Below are 26,142 nucleotides of genomic sequence, written 5' to 3'. Positions count from 1 at the left end.
TTTTGTGCTGCAAGACAGCTTCTTCCAGCTCAACTTATGTTCCTGCTCATGATCATGTTTACTCCGTCATGAGCAGGAAGCCATAAGCTAAACATCATCAGAGAAGCGAAAGGTATCGTCGGTTACAGAATCACTGCAGCAGCGAGACAAGCAGTCTTTACCAAACAAAATCAGATGGCAGATGAGGAAGAAATGGAGCAGGATTCGTGCCACAAAAGAGTGCAAGCAGTTCTTGTTTGATGTCCCCATGGCCCCTAGTGATCATGAAGAAGACAAGCAAAATTGTCTTGATGTGAAAGAATGACCTCCTAATACCCAACTGCCTCACCTAAACCTGAAGCTGAAACAACAGCTTGGAGAATTTAGTGCACCGAGAGAGACCAAAAACAATCTCCCTTCACAGCTGCAGTCACCATCCTAATGCTAACCCTGCTTAGTTGGTAACAGTAGGATCCGTGAACTTGTCATGCAATGGTGTGATAGAAGTCATCAAATGGACAGTTTCATCGAGACTGCAAGTTGTTTCATGTCAGAATCAGATTGCACGGTTTCTATGAGCTCGAGTAATTGCACGAAAGAAACATCAAAGATGAAGATCTCAGAAATAATCGTAATTATTTGAAATTTTCATCATCTTGTACCTAAACGAGCATCCAACTGATCATGCACAAGAACAAGGCATTGACATGAGGATGATGAATTTAGTGTGAGTAGATATAGAATATTTGTTTATTGAAATTGATGAACCTCCAACTCCAGTATATATGTTTACTGCAGAGAGAGATCATGCAATGGCATTGACACGAGGATGATGAACAAGAAGAACACTACAATAACAAAGGTACAACAAACATAGGAACATATATGTATGTATATATATATATATATATATATATATATATATAGATAGGAGAAGTGTAGGGACTTAGTAGGACGGAGGTGGCCGAGGAGCTGCAGCAGATGCCCAAGCGCCGAGAACCTCATGGGGCATCGGACCATTAGGCAACAGATTTGGCGGCAGATTGTACAGTGGCATCGCCGCTGGATCCCATCCCCCATGTGGCTGCTGCGACGACGATCGAACGCCAACTCCACTGTCACACGGGTTCTGTGGCAATCCTTCTGTGGTCGGTGGAGCCACCGCCGTGGCTGGCTCTTCGACCACGAGCGGTAATTGCTCATATGTCGCGTTGGAGAATGTGGCTGCGACCATCATCACGGGGCCCGACGCGACCAATTCGCCCACAACATTGCCTCCCACCACCTGCCCGTGGCCGCCGGCTAAGTAGACTGTGAGCCCGGTGGCCCCGGGTGGCGATGGCGCTGGCAGGAAAGCCCCCGAAAGAGCAAGGATCTCGAGGCGGCCGTGGAGGGTGACGACCCCCGGCGCACCGGGCTGGCGGAGCGTGACGTCGGTCACGACCCCGCTGCCGTTCAGGATACAAACGCCACGCTGCCTCCGACGGGCGAAGGCGGCTACGGCGTCCATGATGTCGGTCCCGCTCGCGACCTCAAGGACATGCGAGCGGAGCGCGCTGGGGCTCTCCCGCGTGATGATGATAGGCGGCTTCGGCTTATTCTTGGACCCGGGCGGCCGTCCACGCGGCCGGCGGCCGGCGGTGCTACTGGCTCCTTCGACAGAACCGGCCTCGAGCCCACCGGCGGACTGGTCCTCGGCAGTGCCGTCGTCGTCGTTGGGATGGTTGTTGCTGCCGCTGCTGTTGGTGGTCGTAGTCGTGGTGTTCGGCTCTTGGTCTCTTCTGCCGAAGTGGTGGCTGCGGTGGTCGTCGACGCTGTTGGGATTGCCGAGATGGAGGGCAGGGACCGATGTGGCAGAGGCGACCCCGGGATCGATCCCTCCCATCGCCACAGATCCGTTCCACCACCGGTTCGCCAGCTCTTCAGCCAAGCACAAGCACAGCCCCAACGAGGAAAGAGATGATAACTATCGTATATGAAAGCTCTCTATGCTGTTCGCATAACCATCATTTCTCCAGCTTTTGTACTTCTCTTCGACTTTTACCCTTTAGAGTTCTGTTCATTCTTCATGCACATCTCTCACTGCACTCTTCTCCATCCTTTCCCCCGTCGGTCGCTTTCTCTCAGCCAAATCTCATCTCCGCTAGACTCTGACAAGGAAAAGAAAAAAGAGAAAGAAATAGCAGCACTCAGAAAACAATTACAAGAAGGAAGAAGAACAGAACCGCATGAAGCTCCTAACAAACACCTACAAGATTTCTACTTCTGATATAGAAGCCAAAGACAGCAAAGAGGAGAGACGATCCACAAAACTAGAGAGACGGAGGGAGCAGCTCCACAGGCTTCAGACATAACACGAAGCAATCGGAGATGGTGTTTTTGTTCTTTAAAGGACTCTGCATCAAGTACAGGATAACCCACACCAGAAAGCGACTCCCCTTGCGCCGCTGCTCCCACTCACCAAAAGCCATCCATCCTCCTCTTTATCTTCATCTCGCTCTCATCATTAGACCAATAGCGAGAAATGTATATCGACTGCACTACTGGTATCCCTATGAGTCTACTCCCCATCTCGTCAATCTAACAGAGCCGATGGGTGAGAAGGTCAGCGAGACGTTGCTGTCTGAGTCTACACGTGAGAGACTGGGAGGAGCGTGGGAACACGTCGACGTCCCGAGTCCCGACGCAGCATCGAAAGCCCGAATGTTAGGGAAGGAGCGGGGTAACGTGCACAAGAGAAAGTGTAGAGACTCCCTGGCACCAAGAAAGGTGAAGGGAGAGCAAGGCTCGCTGTTCCTCCACCGGGGCAGGTAGTCTCCGACAAAAACTTCAATCACGGTAGCTTAAACCACAAGCAGTAGGGCGTCGTTCCACGACCCCATCATTAATGGGCGACGCAGAATGACCCCCGCCCCTGTGTCCCTGTCGCTGTCTTCTTCTTCTTTGGGTTCATACGATACCCTCACGAAAGGTGGAACAGATCATAGACGCCACCTTATAGTCACATCCATCCCTTAACTCTCATCCGTGACACCATTAATGCGTGTTCGCGTTCCTAACCCGACTAATCTAACAAAACATGTTTGACATGCCGATATCGGCTAGACGTATAATGAATCATGATGTTATAACATTTCATTTTTTTTATTTTTTTTGTAAATTAATACATTAGTTGACCATCGAGAAATTTTAAATTTATCAAATTATAATTATTTAATTATGTGAAACTTTTCAATCTCACACAAGAATTATTGTCTATAGATAATTTTTCTATAGATTGGACGAATCGTGACCATGAGTCGGGTGCAAAAACAATAACAAGCACAAGATAAGATCTTAGATCGTCATTTCGTCGATATGATACGGTGATAGATTGAGACGGAGAGACACATAGATAGTGATCACATCACTCGAGTACAACTATGGCATGTTTTCATTAAAGAGAAAAAAAAGGAGAGGTCGACCTTTCTGATAGCATATAAGATATTTTTAACTATACTAAAAAATCTCGGTTCAGAAAAATCCTTCCTTTAACCCGTATAAATAAAAAATATATCAATAAATTTCTCATCAATTTTTGTATCACATTCTAGTTTATCATAGTATCAGAGCTCAAGGGGGAGGATCCTTGGGCAGTGAAAGTCTTTGGCTGGAGGAGAAGGGTGGGAAGACATTCTGGGCACTGGTCATCGTAGTTTGCCATAGCGATCACTATAATCTGTGAGAGATCTATAGTTCTTGTCGTAGATCTGTGAGAGATATGCAAGTCTATGACGACACAGTGTTGCGACTATGGCTTTAGAGAGTCGTAGTAAGGAGGGTCAATGTTGGAGGTGAAGAGGTTCGTCGATCATATCATCAACGACTATAAGCATAGTTTGTTACAAAGTAGATGGGGAAACAATGTTGTTGCTACAAAGATGAGTGGAGAAGATAGCTGCAACAAGGTGCATAGATGGTTGTGCTACTTCCTGGGGCACTGTTCCGATGCAAACTAGGCCCAACGAACGCCCTCAACCGCTTGGTTAAAGGAAAATAGTCAATAGAGTGAGGTAGTCGGACAATGCTTTGCAACCAGGCAAGTGGGCCAACTCTGTGCTTGGTGCATAGTTCTAGATGCAGATCAAAGCATCAAAGTTACAGTATCTGATAGAGGGGTTTTGCACAAGTGATCCTCGACGAGGCCGATGAGGTGGACCAGCGATCGCCTCCTGGAGCGCGCCACCGTCGATCTCTAGAGCAGTGATTGGTGGGAGAGGGAAAGTTACAATGCGGTAGAGATCAGAGAGCTGCAGCAATTCTCTACCGAACAGGATATGGTTGCGAAAGACCACCGAGCAAACTAACAAAACACAATCAAATAGAACACCAAGATATACGTGGAAAACCCCTCCAATGTGAAGGGTAAAAATCACAGGGCAAACTAGAGATAATCTACTATGAGAATAATGAATATACAAATCACAATCTCTTGCCCTAAACCCTAGCAACAATCACAAGAGAACAACTGGGATACAAGGATCACGTCATAATCCACGATATCTAAAACCTTCCCAAGTAATCACAGCAAGAGTTTACTGTAGATTTGATCTAACCTGAGATGAGAACACTGCTAAATGATTGAGAACATTCTCTATGTGTTTTTCTTATTTTCTTCCCTTTCTTTCTCTTGTTTTTTCTGCCTTTTTCTTCTCTTCTTTGTTGCTGCGAAGATCACCATGTTGCTACCCTTTTCTGCCCAAAAAACGCAGCCACCTCCGCGTCAAAACGCAGCCACCACACCCCCCTTATATTGATCTAGGGTTAGGTCAAAAGGGTGTGGGTTGTGAGCTGATAAAGCCCACCATGGGCTGAACCCACTTTGGGCTATCAGCCCAACAGCGATCGCTTAGCGAGGATGATCGCTTAGAGAGCGGTAGTGTGATAGTGGTCAAAGATCAACGATAATGAGTAAGAAGAAGAGAGCGGCCTACGACCAGTGGATCGTAGCCGCCAAAGGAGAAGGTGCAGATCTGCTGGGGAAGGGCTTCTCACCGGTGAAGAAGAGGTGCAACCACTTGTGTAAATTAGATGACGAGGAGGAGGGAGGAAGCTTGCCATTGGAGTAGTAGAGGAGGCCAACTAGAAGCCTTCAAAGCTCCGATCGGAGTGGTGATGTCGCTGCTCATTGGAGTTGGTGTGGTAATGATGGAGCTCGAGGACTTTGAAGGTGTCGCAGGAGCAGTGACATATTACGTTTGTGGGGAAGGTTGATTGTTGTGACAAGGCAGAGAAGAGGAGCACTAGCAGCGAAGAACGCAGCTTCTCGCTAGTGAGGAGATGTCGTTGGATAGCGAGGAAGTAATGGTAAGTCTTTGCTCTAAGGCAAGGGCTCTTAGAGCAATGGTCAACATCCCCGGAGAATCCAATCCAGTACCAAATCCAGCTCACAAACTATGATTACATCAAGATCGTCTCATCCTCCAAGCTATTCAAGCCTTAGTCACTAGATCTATCGCCCCACTGATATCTTCATATGCAACTACTGTAGAAGCATGGTATAAGCGACAAACAACCTTGACAAATCATTTACATACTCGCATGCTCAGTCTTCTATTCAGTCTAATAAAAACAAAATAAGATGAGAGTGCTACTGCGGATTATCTACAAAATATCAAAGTTATCATCGATGACTTAACTTTGATAGGTTATTCCCTTAGTGATGAAGAAGTAATAATCCATACTCTTAATGGCCTAGGAGACGAGTACAAGGAATTGACAGTTGCAATTCGGGCATGCGACTCACCAATGTCATTTGAAGAACTTTATGATAAGTTGATTAACTATGAGACGTATTTGAAGTGCGAGGATAGGTTGCCCGGACCAACCATCACAACTCAAGTCAGTTAAAAATCCAAGAGGAAGAGCAACTAGTATAATAAGAACGTCAACAAAGGTTTGGCCATGATGTCTCCTGACCCTATGGGTCCCAAACAAACTCTCCTTCATCCAGATCATCAATATTTCTATCAAGGTGGCAACTTCAATAACCATTAACCCTAGCGTCCTGACCTCATAAACCAATAATGAGTCGTTTGCCAGTTGTGTGATAAAGTCGAATACTCCACAAAAGTCTATCGATCTCAACCCAGACTCCTTACTCCATCATGAGTCTCCTGTCATGCAAGCCACTATAACAAACATTCATCATTGGAGTATACCTTCGATCCTGTCGGATGAGCCTCCCATGACACCGTCTAATCCATCCCCTCAGGATCCACACTCTATTGCTACTCCAATTCAACAACTGCTCATTCCCTCCATTACTTCCCCCACTCTCTTCTTCTCAAGTTTCTCCTATTAATGAGGCAATATATTTAGAAACACAACCACTATCTTTACCTCCTTCTAGACCTAGTGACACTGAAGTACGTCAGCCTGACCCGGCCCATGTTAGTGACTCTCCACTGCTTATACCAACAACATAACCTCACAATCCCATGGCCTCTAAACATCCAATGACAATACGCTCTAAGAGTGATATTTTCAAACAATGTTAAGTCATTGACCTACATGTTATCACAGAATCCTCACCTAAGACCATTGAACTCACTATATTTACTTAAGCCTAAAAATCTCCACACTGGCATAAAGCCATGTGTAAATAATATAATGTCCTCCTCCATAACTCAACAAGGACCCTTGTACTCTTTTATCACACCATCATCGAGTATAAGTGGATCTTTCGAATTAAGTGATACTCAAATAGATCTGTTGCCAGATCTAAAGCATGTCTAGTCACCAAAGGGATTCATCAACGACCTAGTGTTGAATTCACTAAGACATTCAGTCTCATTATTAAACTCACAACAATATGACTTATCCTGAGTTTGGCCATCACTAAAGGCTGGCAATTATGATAATTGGATGTTAACAATGTCTTTTTATAGGGGACTCTAACTAAAAACATTTTTATGTAGTAACCTCATGGTTTCATCCATCCTTAGTATATAAGGTATGTTTATAAAATATAAAAAGCTATTTATGGACTTCGTTAAGCTTTAAGAGCTTGGTACATTGAACTTGGCTCATTTTTTACTTCAACTGGTTTTATCAACTCCAAGTCTGATATCTCGTTATTTTTACGACAACAAAATGGAGGCGTATAATATATCTTATAGTGTATGTGGATGACATTATTGTCACAGGTAATAATCCTATAGAGATTCAATCATTCATCAAACAATTAGTAGATTGATTCCCCCTTAAAGATCTAGGAACCTTGAGCTGCTTTCTAGGAGTAGAAGAAATATATACATTTTCAAGTCTCTTTCTATCACAAAGAAAGCACATTCAAGATTTATTATCAAAGATAAATATACAGGAAGTAAAAGAGGTTCCAACTCTCCTCTATACTAGTGAATTAATCAAATTATGTGATTGAAGGCCTACTACGGAACTCACTCAATACCGATAAGTTATTGGCTTCTTATAGTACTTAGCTCTCACCCGTCCAAATATTTCATTTGTGATCAATAAATTATCATAATTTATACATCGGTCATCTACTACATATTGGTCTGCAGTCAAACGAATCTTGTGATATCTTAAAGGGACACTTAATCATGGCATATTTTTTTGCAAACACTCTCTATTTCATCTCTATGCCTTTGCCGATGCTGATTGGGCAGGAAACTTTGATGATTAATCATCTACATCGGGGTATATTGTCTTCCTTAGAACTAATTAGTTAGAGTTCTAAGAAGCAAAAGATAGTTGCACGGTTTACAATTGAAGTTGAATACCGTGTCATCACCATCGCTACTGTAGAACTCAATTGGGTCACAAATCTACTAAGGAACTTAACATCGACTCCATTCTTCTACAATATATTGTGATAATATCGGAGCTACCTACCTATGCGTCAATCCAGTATTCCACTCTCGCATGAAACATATTGTCATCAACTTCCACTTCGTGCGAGATCAAGTCGTCCGACATCAACTACGTGTTCTCATATACATACGGTTGATCAACCAGCAGACTCACTCACGAAACCTCTCGCCCGTAAACTATTTTCATTGCATCGATCTAAGATCAACATCGTTGACATGAGCACCATCTTGCGAGGGCATGATAGTAGATAAGATTTTTTGAACTACACGAGGAAATCTTGTTACTCTCCTGTATAAATAAAAAATATATCAATAAATTTCTGATCAACTTTTATATCATACTCTAGTTTATCACTTTATCTCACAACTAACTACTGCTAATCGATTGACGAGTCGAGTTAGACCGCTTAAATGAATGTCTTATCCCCTATCGTTTTAAAAAAATTAAAAAAAATATTTTGATATTGGAACTTGAGATTCCATCCTCAACTTTAATTTCAGAATTTATGTTATATTATTATTTTTTATAACAAAATTAAAGAGTAATAAAATTTCAATTTATTGGAACATAAATATCTTTTGCTAATCAAAGATGAAATTTTATTATTTTATTTTTTTTCATATTTGAGAAATATGGTTTTATACGTTTTTCACATTTAAGACAGATTGATATCTGTCCACATATTCGAATTGATTAATACATTATTATACAAGTAATATATTTTAGGTTTAAATTTTAAATTTTGTACATATTATTTGATATAATATATTTTTTTTAAGAAATAGATAGGAATGAAGGAATTTAGGTATGAAGCTATATTATACAAGTAATATTTTTTTTCTTATTGCCTGCCTTTGCCGCCGGAAGCCAAATGATTGCAGTGTGTAGTTGCTGTTTTTGGCAATGGAATCCGAAGTCCTTCCTCTGTTCTCTCTCTCTCTCTCTCTCTCTCTCTCTCTCTCTAAGTGGGGAGAGTAGAAGTGAAGACAAAGCTCTCTCCATCTCCAGATGGGGGGGGGGGGGGGGGGGGGGGGAGTAGAAGCGAAGGCAAAGCTACTGGGGATGGCAGCCTTCACCAGCCGACAGTGGCAGCGTTCTCACTGCAGCCCGTCCCATTCGATTCCATCCAACTCACTCCCTCCGCCTACGTGCATGGATTTGGTTGTTCCCAGAAAACTCGCACTGCACGTGCACCAATCCCGACGCCAATCACCTCTCTCTCTCTCTCTCTCTCTCGCCCCTTACTCTTTTTGTGCATCTCCGAGGAATTCCTTCGTTCCAAGCATTAAATCGATTGATAGAATATTATCTGGTAGCAAAACACAACTCTTTTATCTCGCAAAGAGTTGTGTTTTAGATAAATGATATGGGCGTGGATAAGGACATGCGATGGAAACATTTTTCGTGGCTGAATAGTAGTATACCATCATCTCAAGACCAAACTTTGGTTGGACGAAGAAATCATATGAAGTGACTCGAGCAATGTTCGAGTAGGCCCTCATGCCGCTCCAATAATTGAATCCAATCGTTCATGCAATTTACATTGAATCTGAGAACCATCTCTTTTGGACTTGTCAATTGTGTAAGCCAAAGACTGTCGGTGGGGTATGGAGGTGTCATCCTCTCCGATTCACGTAGAAAATTGGGACGCAAATTTAAGTCAGTCACTACGAGAAGCGATGAAGAGAGGATTCATACGCAAGCAACATCGTGGCGGTGCCCACCACGCTGTTGGACGTCACACGAACCCATGTGAAGTAGAGATCGCGTCCTTCGATGATTGGCTCGTTCGAGGTGTGCGCGTGTGGCTCACACAGTACGATTGTTACCGGACAGTGTTCCATTTAAATTGGTGCATGATACGGCAGCTGACACCTTTCATGTCTAAGTTGATGGGGGCATCTATATATCTATCTATCTATGTATCTATCAAAAGAAGGTGAGCATCTCCAACAACACCACCACTGCATTCACCGTGGCAGTAAGAATGCCTTGTTGAACTCATCTTTACCTACGTCTCTTCGGTTCAACTTCTTACTGCCAAACTTTGATTCATGATATTTTTTCTTGACATGTACATCCCAAAAATCTTCCTAATTGCATTTTTCAGAAAGCCTAAAATTATGCATGTAATTTTGATGATGAACTCAATTGACATAGTAGTACGTAAATTGTTTAAGCATACAACTTTAAGTTCATCTACATTCATTCAAGATAACGTTAACACATACAAGCCGATGTTTCAGTAATCCAACATGATGAGTGATCAGAACTTGCGTGGCATCAGTGCATATTTTCGCTGCAAAAGCTGCATCAGCGGCAAAAGAATGTGTGTTCTGTGGAAGCCTTTGGACGCCTGTTTAGAAGAATATGCCATTGTCTCATGTTAGAGTAATGAAACGAAAATTTAATTCTTCGAGTAAACGTAAACCGTAAATGGTCATCTCGCTCATCACTATCCAAGTATAGTGTGTTACAAGCTTGGCATCAGCCTACCTCGATTATGAAATGAGCCCAGAGTTTGTTCGATCGACTTTCCAGAACTCCCTTCAGGATTGTCAGCTCTAGTCGCCTAATGACATGCACAATTTCCAGAAAGAGCTCATAGTCATTGCACTGCACCTGGTGAGATACATAGCTTAGCAAGGAGGTGGAAAATAATAATTTACTCAAAATATTATATGGTACCTCTATGAGGATTTGTCCCAGTTGGTCAAGGTTTTCAACTAGTATAGGCCAAAACTCTGGTTTTTTCCCCTCTTCACGGGCCGAGTTGGCTCCATTAGCTTGAGTTTGTGGTTTCGCAGAACTGCAAAGCTCACTTTTGGCCTGCAATTTCATTGTCTGCTGGTTCAGTAAAAATACCATCTATATGCAGTATTATCAAAATTTTAGTCAGCAGTTGTGTCATCCAGCTTTCTTTTTTTTTCCAATAAAACAACTTAAAAATGAAAATTTCCTCATCGGTAATCAGTTGTAGTTGCAGCAAGGTCAATGTATATTATGTAGTAAAACAGAGTTCAGGGCTCAGATATCCTCCGAAGTGAGCATCAGCATTATGTCAGCTTCTCTTAGTACTGTGGCATGGCTATAAAATATGGCTGCCATCTCACAGGTGAAGGTTTGTGCGAGAACATTAATCATGTCCCTGGAGTGATGGGACGATTGTAGTTGTGGCTTGAATAGAGATATAATCCGCACCACTTTCTTTTGTCAAGAGAACCAGGGAATGAAAAATCACAAGGATTGATGCTACATATTTGGTGATCTCATGGTAGGGATAACCATATTTAGAGTCATGGACACAAAACAATCTAATACCTCACAAGTTTAAGTTTAGCGAACCATGCCAATTTATAAACTAAGTGCGTGCACTCCTTCGGCAGCACCTAAGGGGCATAGTTTGAGATCCTAGAGAACCAGGTAAAGCAATTAAATGGTGCACAGCAACTACTATTAATGATTTTAGACGATGCTACCAGAAGTGCTTATGATCATCAAGACCTCCATGATGGTTTATCTACCTCTGTGTCCGCAGTTTGTTTCAGTTTTTCAGCCTGAGAAGAGATACTTTGCAGGAATACCATATGGCTAACAGTTCTATCCAACAATGCATCGATGCTGCACTGTACAGCAGAAGGAAATGGCGTTAGAACACATGATTTAAAGACCAGAGGACATGCTAGGAGTACTCCTTAACCAATGATCTCTTAAATGACTTACCTTTGATCCATTAGGAATAAGCTTGCGCAATTCCTTGACTCGCTCTTGGATCAACTGCCTGTCTCTTGGTCTTGGTTTGTGGCTGTTGCCATTTCTAACCCCTCTTTTGTTTATCATGGCCAACTTTCTGCTGTAGCGTCCTTTAGCCATGTGATTGTAATTATCTTCATTAGTCGACTTACAGAAACTCTTGCATGAAGAAATAGGAGAACTCATGAATCCATCAGCTTTTGATACAGATGTGGACCTCTGTTGACTGGTCGGCAGTACACTGCAAATGTCCAAGACACTGGATTCACTTTTGTTTTCTCTTGGGGAAGAATCAACCAGCCTCTCTGATAAGTTATCACTGAATGATCTTAAAGATTTGCCATCAAATGTGTCATCATCTGAGCCACAGAGTAAACTGCTTACCATTGCATCAAACAGATATCCTGTCTCACTTTCTTTAATTAGCCATGAATTAGATTCATCAAATGTGTGATCATGATACTCGGATACCACACCTTGGAAGGTAGTAATTGAATTATCAGGTCCATCGTCCATTGGTACTGTTGTATTCAAGAAACAGCCATTGTATTCTTCCATAGAAGTAATTCCAAGTGCCTTGTGTAGCTCTGAATCAATTGGAAAGGAAAGAAATCTGCCATTTACTAAGGAATTTGTCTTGCTAGCATAATTCTTTTCTGATTCCTTGTATGTCATATCTTCAGCACTTAAATCATAACCATACTGCTCTTTGTCAGAAATTGATATACAATCTAAAGGATCTGGTTGTAAACTTATTTCTGTCTCATTTTCGGTGAACAAAAGATCCAACGTATCACCTTCAGGCATGGTATTTGGGTGGCTGAAGTACTGTGGTTCTTCAGTGGAGGCTAGCCACAGATAATTGCACGCTGCATTAATAACATTTTCATCTATATCTAGTATTGTATCTGTGTCAAGAATTTTCTCCAAAATGTTCTCTGACGATGGAGAATTATGGTCAACCATGAAAAAGGGCAACATGTTAGAATCAATAGTCCAAGGTTGTTGCACCTGAGATGAATTGAATGAACTGAAAATTGATGTTGAACTGTTTGTCAAGGAAGGCACATTAACTGGTGATAAGATGTTTGAACAATTAATGCCTGAATCTAAGGAATCACTAGTCTCCAAGTCATGGTAAAGAGCAGAGAATAAGCATTTAATGTGGAACACCAATGTTGTATCTTCCACAACCTGAATTTTAGAGGGAAAAGAAAATTTGTCAAGATGGAATATCCTGATAATTGGATATACCATGGAAATGATATATAGTAGCAAAGCTCAAAAATAAAATGCAAAAATTAAACACTGAATGTAGTCAACTGGAAGCTATCACTAACAAAAAAAAAGCAAGAGATTTCAAATGAATCACCACTTTTAAGCAAATTTTCTGGGCTGCATTATACGCTTTGTCACTGATGGATGATGGGCGATGCCTTGGTTTAGTGACAAAGGATATTGCTTGCCTTAAAAACAGCCCTGTTAATGTAATGGGAAAAAAAATGAAGACAATAAGATGCAAAACGAAGAATAGAAAATAATGGAGCTATCAATTAGTTGACCAAGTGAAAGGTCTCTGTAGCAAAACTGTCTAAGAAATGGCCATGACAAAGGTGACGCAAGATTTGCTTAATTGTGCTACTTCAGTAAAAGAGTTTCTCTCTCCAATAGGAATAGGTACTGAAAACAGATAGTGGAATCATGATCCCAGAGTCCATATTGGAGTGTGCTATGGACTGGTCAATAGAGGAGGTAGTTGTTTGTAATTGAAAGATAAAGCACTCGTCCAAGTAAGAATTTTTCCTGAAAAGTACCGAGTATATCTTTACCTGAAAACACCTTGTTGTACTTGGGAACAAAAGGTATTTTGTTTAACTGGTTAATCATAAATGCTTATTACCCAATCTACTGGGGAAGGTACTCTCATTAATGGTTGACATCTAATATCTCTAAGAACTGTAGACATATACTAAATATAAAAACTAGATCTGAGGAACCAAATATTTGACTACAGTCATAAACTGATATAACCAGATCAAAGGAACCAACCGTTTCTAATGAACCAAGCTGAACAACTCCATAACAGGCAACAGGTACAAGCAAAATAGTCTGCAAAACCATCGAATCATCCAAATGTGTATATTAGTAAAGGCTTAGGCAGAAGGAAAGAGGATCACAATATTTAACAACTCTGAATAAAACAGATGACCACTACCTTAATGTCTGCTGCCAACTGCAGTTGCCAATCCTCGCATGACTGTACAAGGAAAAAAAATTTCCTCAATTTGCAATTCATTCCATGTAAGAGAATAATAGTAGCCAATTTTGAGATAGCAGTGACCCAACTAACAACTCACATCTAAGTGGTCTTCAGATTTCAATTCATCAGCAAAGATCCAGGAATGCCTCCGGATAAGTGCCACCTTCCCCACAACCCTGTAAGACAAACATGCAAGCCTGTAAACTAAGAAATCCTCGTTGAGGATTCAAAAAGTGATATGCTAGAAGATTCCAGATGCAGGATTTTGGAGATCAAATTCCATGTTGAGTATTTTGATCAACAGGACTTGTATTTTCATTTAGACTATCAAATTGATAGGAAAAAAAATTCGAGCAGCAAAAATTGTTTTGATATTGATAGTTTAGTTTGCTTCAAAAGATAGATCTCGGCCATTGACATCACTGTGTTTCACTTCAAAGTTCTTTTGTTCTAGATGTCACTTTTTTTTTCTTTATATTCAGAGACTTTTTTATATTTTGAGGTTGCATTAGGTCAAGCATTGATCATCGGCTTTGGTTTTTTGTGGTCTTTCCTTGAAAGAGTTCCATGCACATCAGGAGCATGTCTCTCGGTTTTGACTGAAGACAGAAGAGGGAGAGAATCCTCAAGTTCAAACATTGTGATGACTATTCTCATTATCGTATATTTGGACTATGCCAAACATGATTAGTAATCTTCGAAAAAGAAACAGATAATAAGATATTTAGAAAGGGGAACCTTCTTCCAGAAGGGTGAATGTAAGACAAAATCTAGACAGCATTTGCTTATTTCAGCTATAACTTTTTCACAACTGTGCTACCATTACAATATTACGTAAAACAATCCCAGAACTCCCAGCTTTATTAGCACTGAATTCGCACAAGAGAAAAAGCTTTTTAACAACTGAACTTCTAATTCAACTGAAATATTTTAGTTATACATTTTTATTAATATGTCCATAAAATGCAACAAAAGCCAGTCTGTTACTCCTAAACACCTAAAAAGCTGAAAAGTCCAAGATGACCATGGAACACCAAATTAGTTGAGGTTAAGGCTTACAACAAGACTTTGTTAGCTGACATATGCATACAAGGAATGAAAGAATAAACTATCTGCTTAAACTGACTGACAGAGAGAATTTTAATAAAAGATAAATAGCAAAAACATCTAGTATATTGAAAATAAGTTTAAAGTGATCTTTCATCCATTTCTGCATAAATCAGATGCTTAAACAGACACCCAAATGACTTAAAAGATCCAAACCCAGTGAAACCAGTAAAACTACAACATTATTATCTTTACCTGCAATGCTGGAATTGTCATCTTTCACAAATATGGAAAAAGTGGTAACAAAGAAGACAGAAAAAAGGAACAAAAATGACCTACCATCCAGAGTTTGAGATGTTAAAGTTCTTGAGATTAGATATATCGAAACACTAGAATAACCTCCCTAGAGTCTTGACTAGTAAGGTGACTAGTTGAGCAACCTAAAGAGGGCAAAAGGAAAATGGGGGTGAGAATAACTAACGGCTCAGCCTGCATACCCTTCCCCAAGTGAATAACGATGACATTTCATATTTGCCAGTGACACCTTGATTGGATGACTAGTACAATTTTGATATTGGGCATCATTAGAATCCACAAAAGAAATCATCCGACGGTTAATATGGAGGGATCCATCAGACAGAGTATCTTCCAATTTAATTCTTGCTTTTGCATCATCAAAATAGCTATCCGCCCATGTCAACACCCTGAAATAATAATACATGATAGATCAGCAAAAAAAATAATGGTGATGGATCTCATAGAGAGTATGAGAAGAGGTATGTAACCTAGGTGAAAGTCACATGGGAAGCAAATATTTTTGCTGATGCTTGTGACAAAAAAATAGTAATTGTCTCGACTACTTGTATACCAGATAAAACTAGAACAAAAGTACCACAAACAGATGTATCCAACCATCTCATAGTTATATAAGTAGAACAATAAACAAGTCAAAGTTATGCGGCAAACCTAGATTCGGTATAAGTTACATTATTCGGGGCAAAAAACATGTAAAAGAAGAAAAAAAAGGAAGCAAGTAGCATGCTCCCCAACATCTTCAATACAAAATGTGTATTTGAATGAAATATGTTGACCCAGGAAACCAGCTAGTCTAAAGGCAACTTGTGCCTGCAGCAGCATTATAAAATGGACATAATGACACCAAATTGATCATAATAAGACAAAATATGAAACTAAACATACCTAGATGCAAGTTAAGAAAAAGACTTGGTGAGCTTCTGAGTAAGCCCGGCTATAGGATACATATGCAGTAACAAGTTCAATGAAAACAGAACTAGTTAAGAACAGTTACATGGATATCCTTTTATCTCGAACTAGAGAAGCACACCGAATGATGTCTATATAAAGAATCTTACGTTCTTGTCTCCTGCTTAAGCTTCCAAAAGACAGCATAGTCCCACCGCGTGTTGTGACACAGATTCCTCAGCAACTGCCTCAGCATGGTGGTATTTCTCATTTACAAACTTGAAATCTGACCTCTGAGAAGGTGAAATTTCAAGAAACCAGAACTTTCTCAGCTGGCTCGGTAGCAGCCCCGTCCTGCTTGCTTCCTCCGTAAACCAGCTCGTCCTTTGATCGGTGGCTCAGCAGAAGCAAGTAGCAGTAAGCGCATATTTGGCCCCGCGTACTGAGTTATAAGTAGGTTGCGTCTCTGTTTGCACTCAAGCACCCACTAAGCGACACAAGAAGAACCAGTGACCGAGAATTCAAGAAGTCACTTGACACCGTTGTTTTCCTGGGCAGGATGGAGCCTGAAAAGCTAAATTTTCTATCTGATACAGAAGACTGCTAAAGCTTAACACCTACACAACACCTCCCTCGTTCATGGTCTAATCCGATGATTATCGATCTTTTTCTTGTTTGTTAATAGCTAACACAGATTTCTATCATCTTTAGTGTGGCACCTTCTTATCAACGTCAGTGTGTCGCAGTTATTCCAGGAAAAAGAAACCCCAGCATAGAAGCACTGCTATAGGCGTCTTGATGGCCTACTTTTTTGCAGAGAGACGAGAGATCTTTGGGAAAACCAAGAACTTCCCGCCCAAATCCAAACTTTTTAGCATCTACTCAGTTACGAAAGTAAAGATCTCGAGAAAGAGAGCAAATTAGCAGACGAAAGACAAAAGCATCACCGATTTCGCCATCCGAAGCCTTTTCCGCTGGTTGGAACGGTCCCTGAGCCATCCGAGAAAATCCTTTCGATGTAAACGTCTTCCCTACAAGATTTCCACCTCAGGGAGCAAAAAGCTAGAGATTAGACAATGGAAGATTCCGACTTGGGTTCTTTGATCGTCTCGCGGGCGGATGGGGCTTCCGCGGGGGCGAAGACGACGTCTTACGGCTCTTCGCGCTCTCCGTCCCTTTTATGCGCCTTTTGCCGGACGTGATACGGGAGACTAAACTGTATTTAAGAATCTGAGCAAAATTTTACGTACCTAATGTTTCGTACCCTTCGATTACCGGCATCAACTTCCTCTATCGTGAACGGTCTTTCAATGGGTCCCACAAGAGTAAACATACATTTAAACTCGTGGTCTTTTGCGATTGGCGTCGGGACAATGTGAAGGAAAGATTACCCAGCGCCGCACCAGCAAAAGGTCCCACACGTGGGGCCACCCTCAGTGCAAGTAAGTCAGAGGGGTATGATCGTAAATTTAAGCGCCGATGAGCTTGGCGATTCGTGTCGGCATGATGTGCGATGACTTGTGGATAAGCATGATGGATTCCTAAATGATGCTTCGATTTTGCTCCCTCAAAATAACTATTGTCACTAAATCAAGAACTTGAGATTTATTGATTCAAGAAAGGCTAAATTATTATTATTATAAGGAAATTGCACTTGAAACATCTTTGAACATGTCAAGCTGATGTCTAATTTTGGTTTAAAAATAGGAAATCAAGATAGAATCTTCTGAACATGTCATGCTGATGTCTAATTTTGGTTTAAAAATAGGAAATCAAGATAGAATCTTCTTTTAGTTGTGACAATAGCAGGGAAGACTTTGTTTCGAAAGGCATCCCAATGTTAATTTAAGGATGGTTGACTCTCCCGACAAGATTAGAATACTCATTGGGCGGCCGCAGGCAGATCAATCAAACACGCCATTTGATGCAGCATCACCGACCTCGTCCTGTCGTCGCTCGACACGACAAGGCTAATCGAGAAAGGGAGAGGCTGCTGCGCGCGAGAGAGAGAGAGAGAGAGAGACGGGAAGAGCTCGCGTGTCTTCTGAGAAGGGCCCCACAATCTATTAACCAATGGGAAGGCAGAGATTGCTAAATGGTATCTCGGGTGGGACACATGGAACTACGGGAATGTTGTGGCTGTCTGCTTCACCTTTGTCTTCTTTTGAGATCAAAGAAAAGAAATATAAATTAAATTGAATAAAAAAAAAAAGGGATGAGGTCACCACACAACCACTGAGCCACCCACCGCCCACACAAGGTTTGGTAGTCGGAGAACCCATTTGAGTGAAGCATCCATGTCAGAAGAGGGCAAAGATGGTATGGCACGCAGTGCTGAGGTGGCATGCACAATGAGAGAAAGGTCAGAGGGATTATTTTAGGGAATAGAGGCTTCATGAAAGTCAAAACAGAAAAAAAAAAAGGAAATGGTGGAGAGAAATTGTCGAAGGAGATCAGCAAGATACCAAGACAGTTTCATGCTTGTCTAAAAGCAGATACCAAGACAGGTCTAGAGTTAGGCAGACGTGAAGGGTTTTGACCAAGTTTAGAGTTGGGTTTAGTGTTAGGGTATAGGTTAGATTTAAGTTTAGTGTTAGGGTATAGGTTAGATTTAAGTTTATGGTTAATTAGGATTAGTTTTAGAGTTAATCAAACGATATTTGTTATATAGGGAGATCATATATCCCTGTAAAATCCTAGATATATAGAAGTGGATGAATGAGATCAACTACATTACTTAGTGATCCGCATGGTAAATGCGACGAATACGCTACTCAAATCATTGTACAATCTTCTCTCCATATGGTGATCAAAAAAGAGGTTGACCCTTCTTGCTATCCACACACTCAAACTAGGGTTATCAATTGAGGAGGAGAGAGAGAGAGTAGAATAGGATATGGTAGATAAAAAATGTTAGTCTATGCCCCTTTAGTTTTCTCCTATTTATAAATGTTCATATTAACTAACAATAATGGATCCTGCTCTATTGGATACTGGATCTCCATCAAACTACCCAAGTCTTTTGGATTAGTTGATCTCTATCAAATAATCTCTCGTTGGCTCTTATTGAATCTTATTTATAAGATTCAATAATTATGGGGCTTACTGGATATCTAATACGATAGGGGCTCCAACGGATATCTCATATCCGAACCTTTATTCGTCGCAACACATATCATATGTGCGTGACCCTCCAGGCCCAATATCAAGTTGGTCATAAATCATACATGTCAAAACTCGTTCTAACTCAATGAATTATCATATCCTATAATAACTCACTCGACTCATCGACTACAGACGTACTATGCTACTACGTCATAGTCCCTAAACGATATAGGGGAATCCAATCCATTTGACCTATTTGTCCTTAGTTACTATGTATCTATGTCCCTCATTCATCTAATATCCTAGAGATTGTATACCGAGTATGGTACTATCAGAACTATATGGAATCTACTCGAGTTTCGCTCTAATCGGATTCTTCCCGAGAACTATTTATCTGTCAATCCAAATAACCATGGCTAGAGATTTGCCTATGTAAGAACACATAAGATATTTCTCTCATGACACCGAGAGCGGATGATCCTATATCAACACTGAATTATCTTCGTAAGGTTGTCTACTACTCCTGAAGATCAATTGTGCTAGAGTTAAAACTTCCAGATTTATAAGTTTGGTATCAAAGAATGAAGTACTCGTATAGGATGTCCTTAGTGTCTCAAGTCTAAGGATCAAATACACAACTGGGACGACGGAATCATTGTTTAACATTGAGGTATCATCAACCATCTAGCATTCCGTAAGCATAAGCAGATCATTCTCTAATGAATACTTGTATCATATTCTTAGTGTTATCACATGAGCAACTATGAGACCAGCCACCTCAATCATATGGACGAGTACATGTGATACACTATATAATCTTTTGATGTACTTCTCGAGTAACTTATAACTGAGATTTTTAAGGTCTGTGTTTAAAAGTGAATCAATCTCATTATCGTGAGTGATAGCACGTGTGACACACTATACAGTCTTTTTACTTATTATTAAGTATTGATATTTTTTTATTTTATATATTGTGATATTTATAGATCTATACAATGGAATCGAATAATGAATAATGACACAGTGTGTCACACGTATCATCAGTTACGTGATTAGTTTGCAGGGCACATATAACTTATAGGTAGGCTTTTACTGGGCTCTTTAGCTCTCAAAGATTCATAGCTACCAAAGGATCACGAAGCAAGAGTTAAAGAAAAATGAAAAAGAATCCAGAAAGAAAAAATTGACTATATCAGATGGGGCCAAGGAGTGGCTTCCACCAAAGGGCCTCCTCCTTACACTCCATCGGCCCAGTTGATAAGAACCTCATAAACTTCTCTAGGCCTTGGCTTCGGCAGAGGAGGCAGCGCGTTGTCCGTAGTATGCACTGCTTAAACCACAAGAAAGCCTAGTACTAACTAAAAGATAGAATATAATTTTTTCTAAATAATAAAAAAATCATATCCTAATACTCATGGCACATCACAAAATGAAACTCGGCTTCAATTCCCAGAATTCTAATTCCAAAGTCAACCATAGGTTCCATAGTTTTCCATGGTGGACCCCTTCTTCCTTCTTCCTGTACTCCGACTCAGGAACACTCGCTTGGCTCTCGCCGATGAACCATCATCCTAGTGCTACACATACGATCCTTTCCTTCTTTCTAGCTTCATATCATTAACTTTTAATGATTAATTTGCTCCGAGAAAATCGATAATCTGTCTATTCTACTACTGTATTTAATTTCAACGTTTGCTCTCTGTATTTAATGTACTGTAATCATGAATCGTAACCTAAAATAATACTCTTTCCAAGTCAACGTCTTCACCACTCGCCACAATGAAGTCGACATCGTACCGAGGCTTCTGTGCCGTCAATGTGTATCTACGTCTCACACTGAGACAAGTATCGCAACCGCGTTGCGTCTCCGTCCTTGAACTAGTATGGCCAGACTGAGTCAATGGTCTGTGCTAGCAAACCCTGCGTTCTATATATGTCCAGTGCGTCGTCCTCCCTTCACCACGCCCATTCCTCACTACAAATCACAGGCTCCTTCTTGCTGCGTGCAGAACGCAGAGAATGGAACTTCCCACAGAAATACGCTTCTCCCACGCAGGCGCCCCGTTCCAAGCGACTCTGGAAGAGAGAGCTCCTGCAGGGACGAACGCTGTATGCAGCTTGTGCCTCCACTCAATACTGGAAGGCTGCTCCTTCTATACCACTAATCCGCCCGACTTTCAGGTGCATGCCGAGTGCACCCGACAGTATCTATCCAGTCATATGGCGGCAGCGACGGTCGACGGCCGCAATACCTCTTTTGTTCCTCCTGACAATTCCCGCTCCATGAATCCGGGATCACACTTTGGCCATTATCCTTCCTTTCCTCCCTATCATCTTTTATCTTATTATCCTTATCCCTACCCTAGTTATTACGCTCAGCCGCATGGCTATGGCCCTGCTCCTCCCCCTCCGCCGCAGCTGCCACCTCACCATGGTCCCTGGAACTCGGTATTCTATTCTCCCGTTCAACCACAACATGTCTATGCTCCTTTTCCTGCTCCTCCCCGTCCCCCGCCGCTGCCGCCTCCTCACCATGGTGCCAGCTGGAACTCGGTTGACAACGCTCCTCCTCCCCTTCCTCCTCCTCCTCCTCATCACAATGATACCTGGACTCCGGTGCTCAATACTGTCCAAACATCTGCAATCGGGGCATTTATGCAGATACTTTTCCAGTCCATATTCTCTAGTGTGTTGTTCAATTAGACAGCTCGATCGAAACATCTTCGTCTTCCTTGTGTTTAGCGCACCTGTGTGTGTGTCTGCACGTCGATCTGAAGTATATGAATGATGTAATATATGTGTTTGGCTCATTACGGTGGGCATTGTAAGTTTTCCTATTCCAATAAACATGATTGATGTTATCCGTATGACAATGTTATCTATCCACTGTATCTTTTAGCCAATAAATGATGAAGGAACTGCATGGGTTGCGGATTGCTCGCAGACCCGAGGAGTCATCGTCTGCTCACCGAGCTGATTGATTTCCAGGACCTTAAAATCATCCTCGAAACCCGCCTTCCTTTGTTTGCCGAGAAAAGCTTCGACATCCGAGAATCTATAATAACGATAATTAAGCTTTACCTTATACAAACAATACCATTTTATTTTATTGAATTTGACTGTTAATTCGGTGTTATCGTCTGACCGAAAGATATAATTGTGTTAGTTGAATAATAACTCAATTCAAATTTATTTTTGGATAATTTATCTAAAAAATTAGACTAATTTATTTTTATCACATGATATTAAGATTTTAATTTTACTCTTTTATTATTTTTTTGAAAGAAATTTAAATCGATTTGGACCGGTGAACTCATTCACTGAACCGGTCGACCCTCCTCGATGGAGTGACGACGACGACGGAGGAGCCGGGCAGGAATCAACGGGATGATGATGACTGGCCTACGACGACGCGAACGCGGTGGCAGAAGAGACGAGAAGGGACGACGCCGGTCCTATGCTTTGACCGGATCAACGGCGCGAAGGTCGAGACGCGCTGTCCCCGTTACCATGAGAAAGGCGACAGAGAAGGGAGTAATGAATGCATCGTCGAATCGCGAGCTGAGGGCAAGAAATGCTGTCGCATATGCATCGGACATGGACCGGCAAGGAGTGACATGTCGCACTAAATCGTCGTGATACAAAGCTACATATATACTACAAAATACAGACGTGATAATTACAGATTTCACATTGCAATCACAAGGATAAGGCCGCGGTGCTGCTCCTGCTTGCTTCGATCTTCCATGGATCACTTCACCTTCTTTCTTTCTGCAGGAAGAATCCCCAAAACAGATCCACCACGGTTCCATTCCCACCACCATTTTCTATGTACAAATATTCTACATCCATCTTCTCTATCTCCCTCGACGGTTTACGGTCACCCATAAGATTCCTCCTCCGGCATATCACTTCACCACCTCCGGTGCCGGTGCCGGCACCGGCGGAGCCGCCTCGGCTCGCTCCACAACGCATTCTTTGCTCAGCTTCTCGAAGATCTTCGCTCTGAGGGCTCTCCCCGACTCCACCCTCTCCACTGGCTCTTCCCCCTCCGCCAACCCACCGTCCGCGTCGTCCGCCCACCCCAGTCCGCCGCCACTCGTCCCCGCCATCGTTGGAGTCGATGGCAGACTGCAAAAGCCGGCATTGAACCCCGATGCGGTGCATCTTGGCGATCCGAACAGACCGTCAACTAGTTGTAAGTTCCAACAGCTAGGCGCTGGATTCGCCTGGGTGAGCTGTAGCTGCCGCAGTGCGGCCACGATCTCGTTCAGAGAATTTCCCACCGGCCACGACGCCCGCCGGAGTGCTGTCCTGCTCGGTGACATCGGCGGGGAAACCGGCGGAGACATCAGCGTCGAGGTCTTGGAGGACATCAGTTTCTTCGATATGTAGCACTCCAGCGCCTGCTGTTGGCGTAGCGGCGAACCATCATAGGACTCCACCGCGGGTAATGTTGTCGTCTGCTGATGCTGTGAAAGGACGCGGAGCTGGTCGGGCGCGTGGGCGAAGAAACAGACGCGGCGGGCGCAGGTGGTGCCGTCCTTGCAGGGCTGCGTCCGGTAGCGCGCCGGGTGGAGCCAGCACTCGAACACCCCGTGAGCGAACTCGCAGGCGTCACCGCGCTTGCAACCGCCCTTGCGGAAGTCCGGGCACGCCGCGCTGGAGTAGTGGTACTTCCTCGGGTCCCGGCGCCGCGCCTTCTCACCAGGGTGGACGAAGGGACACTCGGTCCAGTCGTGGGAGCGGCCGCGCGCACACCGCCGCACCTTGAACTCATACATCCGGAACTCGTCCGACGAGTAGACGTCCACGGCCGAGTCGGGCTCCTCCACGTCCTCCTCCACCCATCCCGCCTCGTCGCCGTCGAACCGCAGCTGGCGCTGCAGCAGCGCGAGGGTGGACTCCCCGCCGGCGGCGGCCAAGAGGTGGTAGTCAATCCCCGCGGCCGGACTCTCGAAGGGCGACGACCACGGCGGAGCAACGACCGTCGGATGACGACGGTCCCCTCCTTCTGCCCCCATCATCATCATGGCCATCATCTCCTCGCTGGCTCTCCTACTACCTAGTTTGTCGCAGCGCTCAAGGGGTGATTATAAACTACGAGGGTGAACCCGGTTGGGGTTGCAGTAACCGCGGTTTGGTTAAGCTTCGCCAAACCTGAAAACACGACGTCAAAACTAACGGCGCCCGAGGGGCCGATGCGTTGTCAGAATAACGACGTCAGAAAGAAGCAGAAGCGAAGAAAGAGGGAAGTGGGACACGTGGATGCAGCAGACCGTCGAACCGTGGTTCGTGTAGCCGATCTGGGGCTTGGCAGTGTTTTTGTACGATTTGGGTTACAACGGTGGGCCCCTTCCGGAGTGCCAGTGAGAACCAAATCTTACGGCTCGATCCAATACCACGGGTGAGGAGAATGGTGCTGTGGGTCCACCAGTTTTGGTAGAGGATCTTATCCTCCTCCAGCATGGGAAGAACGCCGATGCCAACTGCAGCACTCGTGGCCGCATATGATTATGGCGGGCCACGGTCTTTCTCTGCTCCTACTACCACGTGGCATGCGTGGAGACGCAGAGCTGGGTGATGCAAGCGACGTCGTGGGCGACGCGGGTCATCATGCGTGTGCCTTCTGCCTTTAATAATCGTGCATCTCATCGGATCCCCGACGTCCTCGTGAATCTACGGATTAGGTTACCAACGTTCGGCCTTCGAATGTACGCTGCCCGCACGGTTCCCCGCTTGTGGTGGGTCCCCGAGTGAGCCCACTGTTGCTGCAATCGTAAGGCAGCATGGATGCCTCCGGATAAGAACAGCACTCGGATTCCGGAACAAGGAAACAGGTCGTATTTCTGTGTGCTACCAACTGGGTTATCACACCTCCTCCTCCCATACTCTTCTTTCCGATGGCAACCGGTCGGGGGAAGAGAGAGAGAGAGAGAGAGAGAGAGAGAGAGAGAGAGACTCTGTGGGAGGAAAACATGGGAACCGGAAGCTTATCCTTCTTGACTATGCAAGTTTTGAGTTTTATCTTTATGTATGTGAAAACTGCACGATGGTGTGAGCGAGACGTGAAGCTGATCCCCAGCTTGCATGGGCCGAGCTCGATCCAAATACCCATAGTTTCATCCGGTAAAAGGCTGCTGTGCAATCGAGATCAAAACGAAGAGTATGAGATTTTATGATTCTAATTAATTGATTAAGATATACTGAGATCCTAATTAGATTCTCTCTTAGTTATCTTAGATCTTGAACCACTACATCATATTCTAGCAATTCTTCATCCACACATTAGCAGCATATAACGCATGGCAGGTAGTAGCTATGATTGAAACTAGACGCTTTCCCAGCCGTCCGTTCTTGGGCGGCCAAACCTTACGAGGCGACTCACCGAAGCAGTGGGTGAGTGAGATATTAGCGAGTCTCCATCGATCCTGCCATGGCTGCGAGTTGCCGGGTTTCCAAGCTTGACTCGGCTCCACGTCACGTGGGTCCCTTGTCTCCGAAGAAACCGACGATCCTTGATGAGACGTCATGAGTCGCCGGCAACATGATTTTTAGTCTGAACGATTCTTTCCAACCTCAATATATTACGTGATAGATAAGACTTGAATTTCTGGCGTAATGTGTACTTAATTATGAAATCTAAGAATATTTTACCCCACTCCAGTCTATATAACATGATTTTTTTATTAGATCCTATCGACAGGGAAATCGATCATAATGAATGAAAGATTTAGTTACTAATGGCTCTTATATTGTTTCCTTTTCTTACACTTTCTTAATAAACTCTCCAAACGTATCATTGTTTGGGTTTTTTTTTTAGTATAATTTCTATCATTTTGCTTCGGCACATATAAATAATTTAGAGTTATCGGATAGAAATGATGATTGATGCAGGAGCAATAAATGACAGTCATAAG

At 42.9% G+C, this 26,142-nt stretch overlaps 3 protein-coding genes across 5 annotated transcripts; all 3 read right to left on the bottom strand.

Moving 5' to 3' along the window:
• Nucleotides 1-700: 700 nt before the first annotated feature.
• On the bottom strand, nt 701-2,557 carry LOC135675616 (AT-hook motif nuclear-localized protein 20-like). Its single transcript, XM_065185945.1, has 2 exons — nt 2,232-2,557; nt 701-2,129 (listed from the first exon to the last, which is right to left on the bottom strand). Exon 2 carries the CDS (start codon nt 1,862-1,864, stop codon nt 926-928), a length of 939 nt encoding a protein of 312 aa, XP_065042017.1. The 5' UTR covers nt 1,865-2,129; nt 2,232-2,557; the 3' UTR covers nt 701-925.
• A 7,439-nt stretch (nt 2,558-9,996) lies between these two features.
• Nucleotides 9,997-17,276, bottom strand: LOC135675615 (transcription factor bHLH157-like). 3 transcript variants are annotated; one of them, XM_065185944.1, is made up of 10 exons: nt 16,288-17,276; nt 15,396-15,618; nt 13,965-14,043; nt 13,823-13,864; nt 13,657-13,716; nt 11,578-12,801; nt 11,379-11,480; nt 10,543-10,683; nt 10,351-10,476; nt 9,997-10,210 (listed from the first exon to the last, which is right to left on the bottom strand). In XM_065185944.1, exons 2-10 carry the CDS (start codon nt 15,407-15,409, stop codon nt 10,121-10,123), a joined length of 1,878 nt encoding a protein of 625 aa, XP_065042016.1. In that variant the 5' UTR covers nt 15,410-15,618; nt 16,288-17,276; the 3' UTR covers nt 9,997-10,120. The 3 variants fall into 3 exon arrangements, with proteins under 3 accessions (XP_065042016.1, XP_065042014.1, XP_065042015.1); XM_065185942.1 differs by having other exon boundaries at nt 15,412-15,618; XM_065185943.1 differs by having other exon boundaries at nt 15,412-15,618; nt 17,065-17,276.
• A 5,544-nt stretch (nt 17,277-22,820) lies between these two features.
• Nucleotides 22,821-24,283, bottom strand: LOC135675612 (zinc finger CCCH domain-containing protein 35-like). The gene has a single exon (XM_065185935.1). It carries the CDS (start codon nt 24,262-24,264, stop codon nt 23,131-23,133), a length of 1,134 nt encoding a protein of 377 aa, XP_065042007.1. The 5' UTR covers nt 24,265-24,283; the 3' UTR covers nt 22,821-23,130.
• Between the last annotated feature and the right edge of the window lie 1,859 nt (nt 24,284-26,142).

Source organism: Musa acuminata, chromosome BXJ1-6 (assembly GCF_036884655.1).
Source record: "Musa acuminata AAA Group cultivar baxijiao chromosome BXJ1-6, Cavendish_Baxijiao_AAA, whole genome shotgun sequence".
NCBI lineage: Eukaryota > Viridiplantae > Streptophyta > Magnoliopsida > Zingiberales > Musaceae > Musa > Musa acuminata.
Note: the sequence above shows the minus strand (reverse complement) of the source record. Positions and strands in the feature narration are given on the sequence as shown.

What these genes read in the sequence shown, in the direction of transcription:
- LOC135675616 (XM_065185945.1), bottom strand. Translation starts at nt 1,864, where the DNA reads ATGGGAGGGATCGATCCCGGGGTCGCCTCTGCCACATCGGTCCCTGCC.
- LOC135675615 (XM_065185942.1), bottom strand. Translation starts at nt 16,388, where the DNA reads ATGAGAAATACCACCATGCTGAGGCAGTTGCTGAGGAATCTGTGTCAC. An exon ending in CTTAAGCAGGAGACAAGAAC is followed by an intron (nt 15,619 to 16,287) that starts GTAAGATTCTTT and finishes TTATTATTTCAG; the next exon opens with GGTGTTGACATGGGCGGATA. An exon ending in AGTTGGCAGCAGACATTAAG is followed by an intron (nt 13,717 to 13,822) that starts GTAGTGGTCATC and finishes ATGGTTTTGCAG; the next exon opens with ACTATTTTGCTTGTACCTGT.
- LOC135675612 (XM_065185935.1), bottom strand. Translation starts at nt 24,264, where the DNA reads ATGATGGCCATGATGATGATGGGGGCAGAAGGAGGGGACCGTCGTCAT.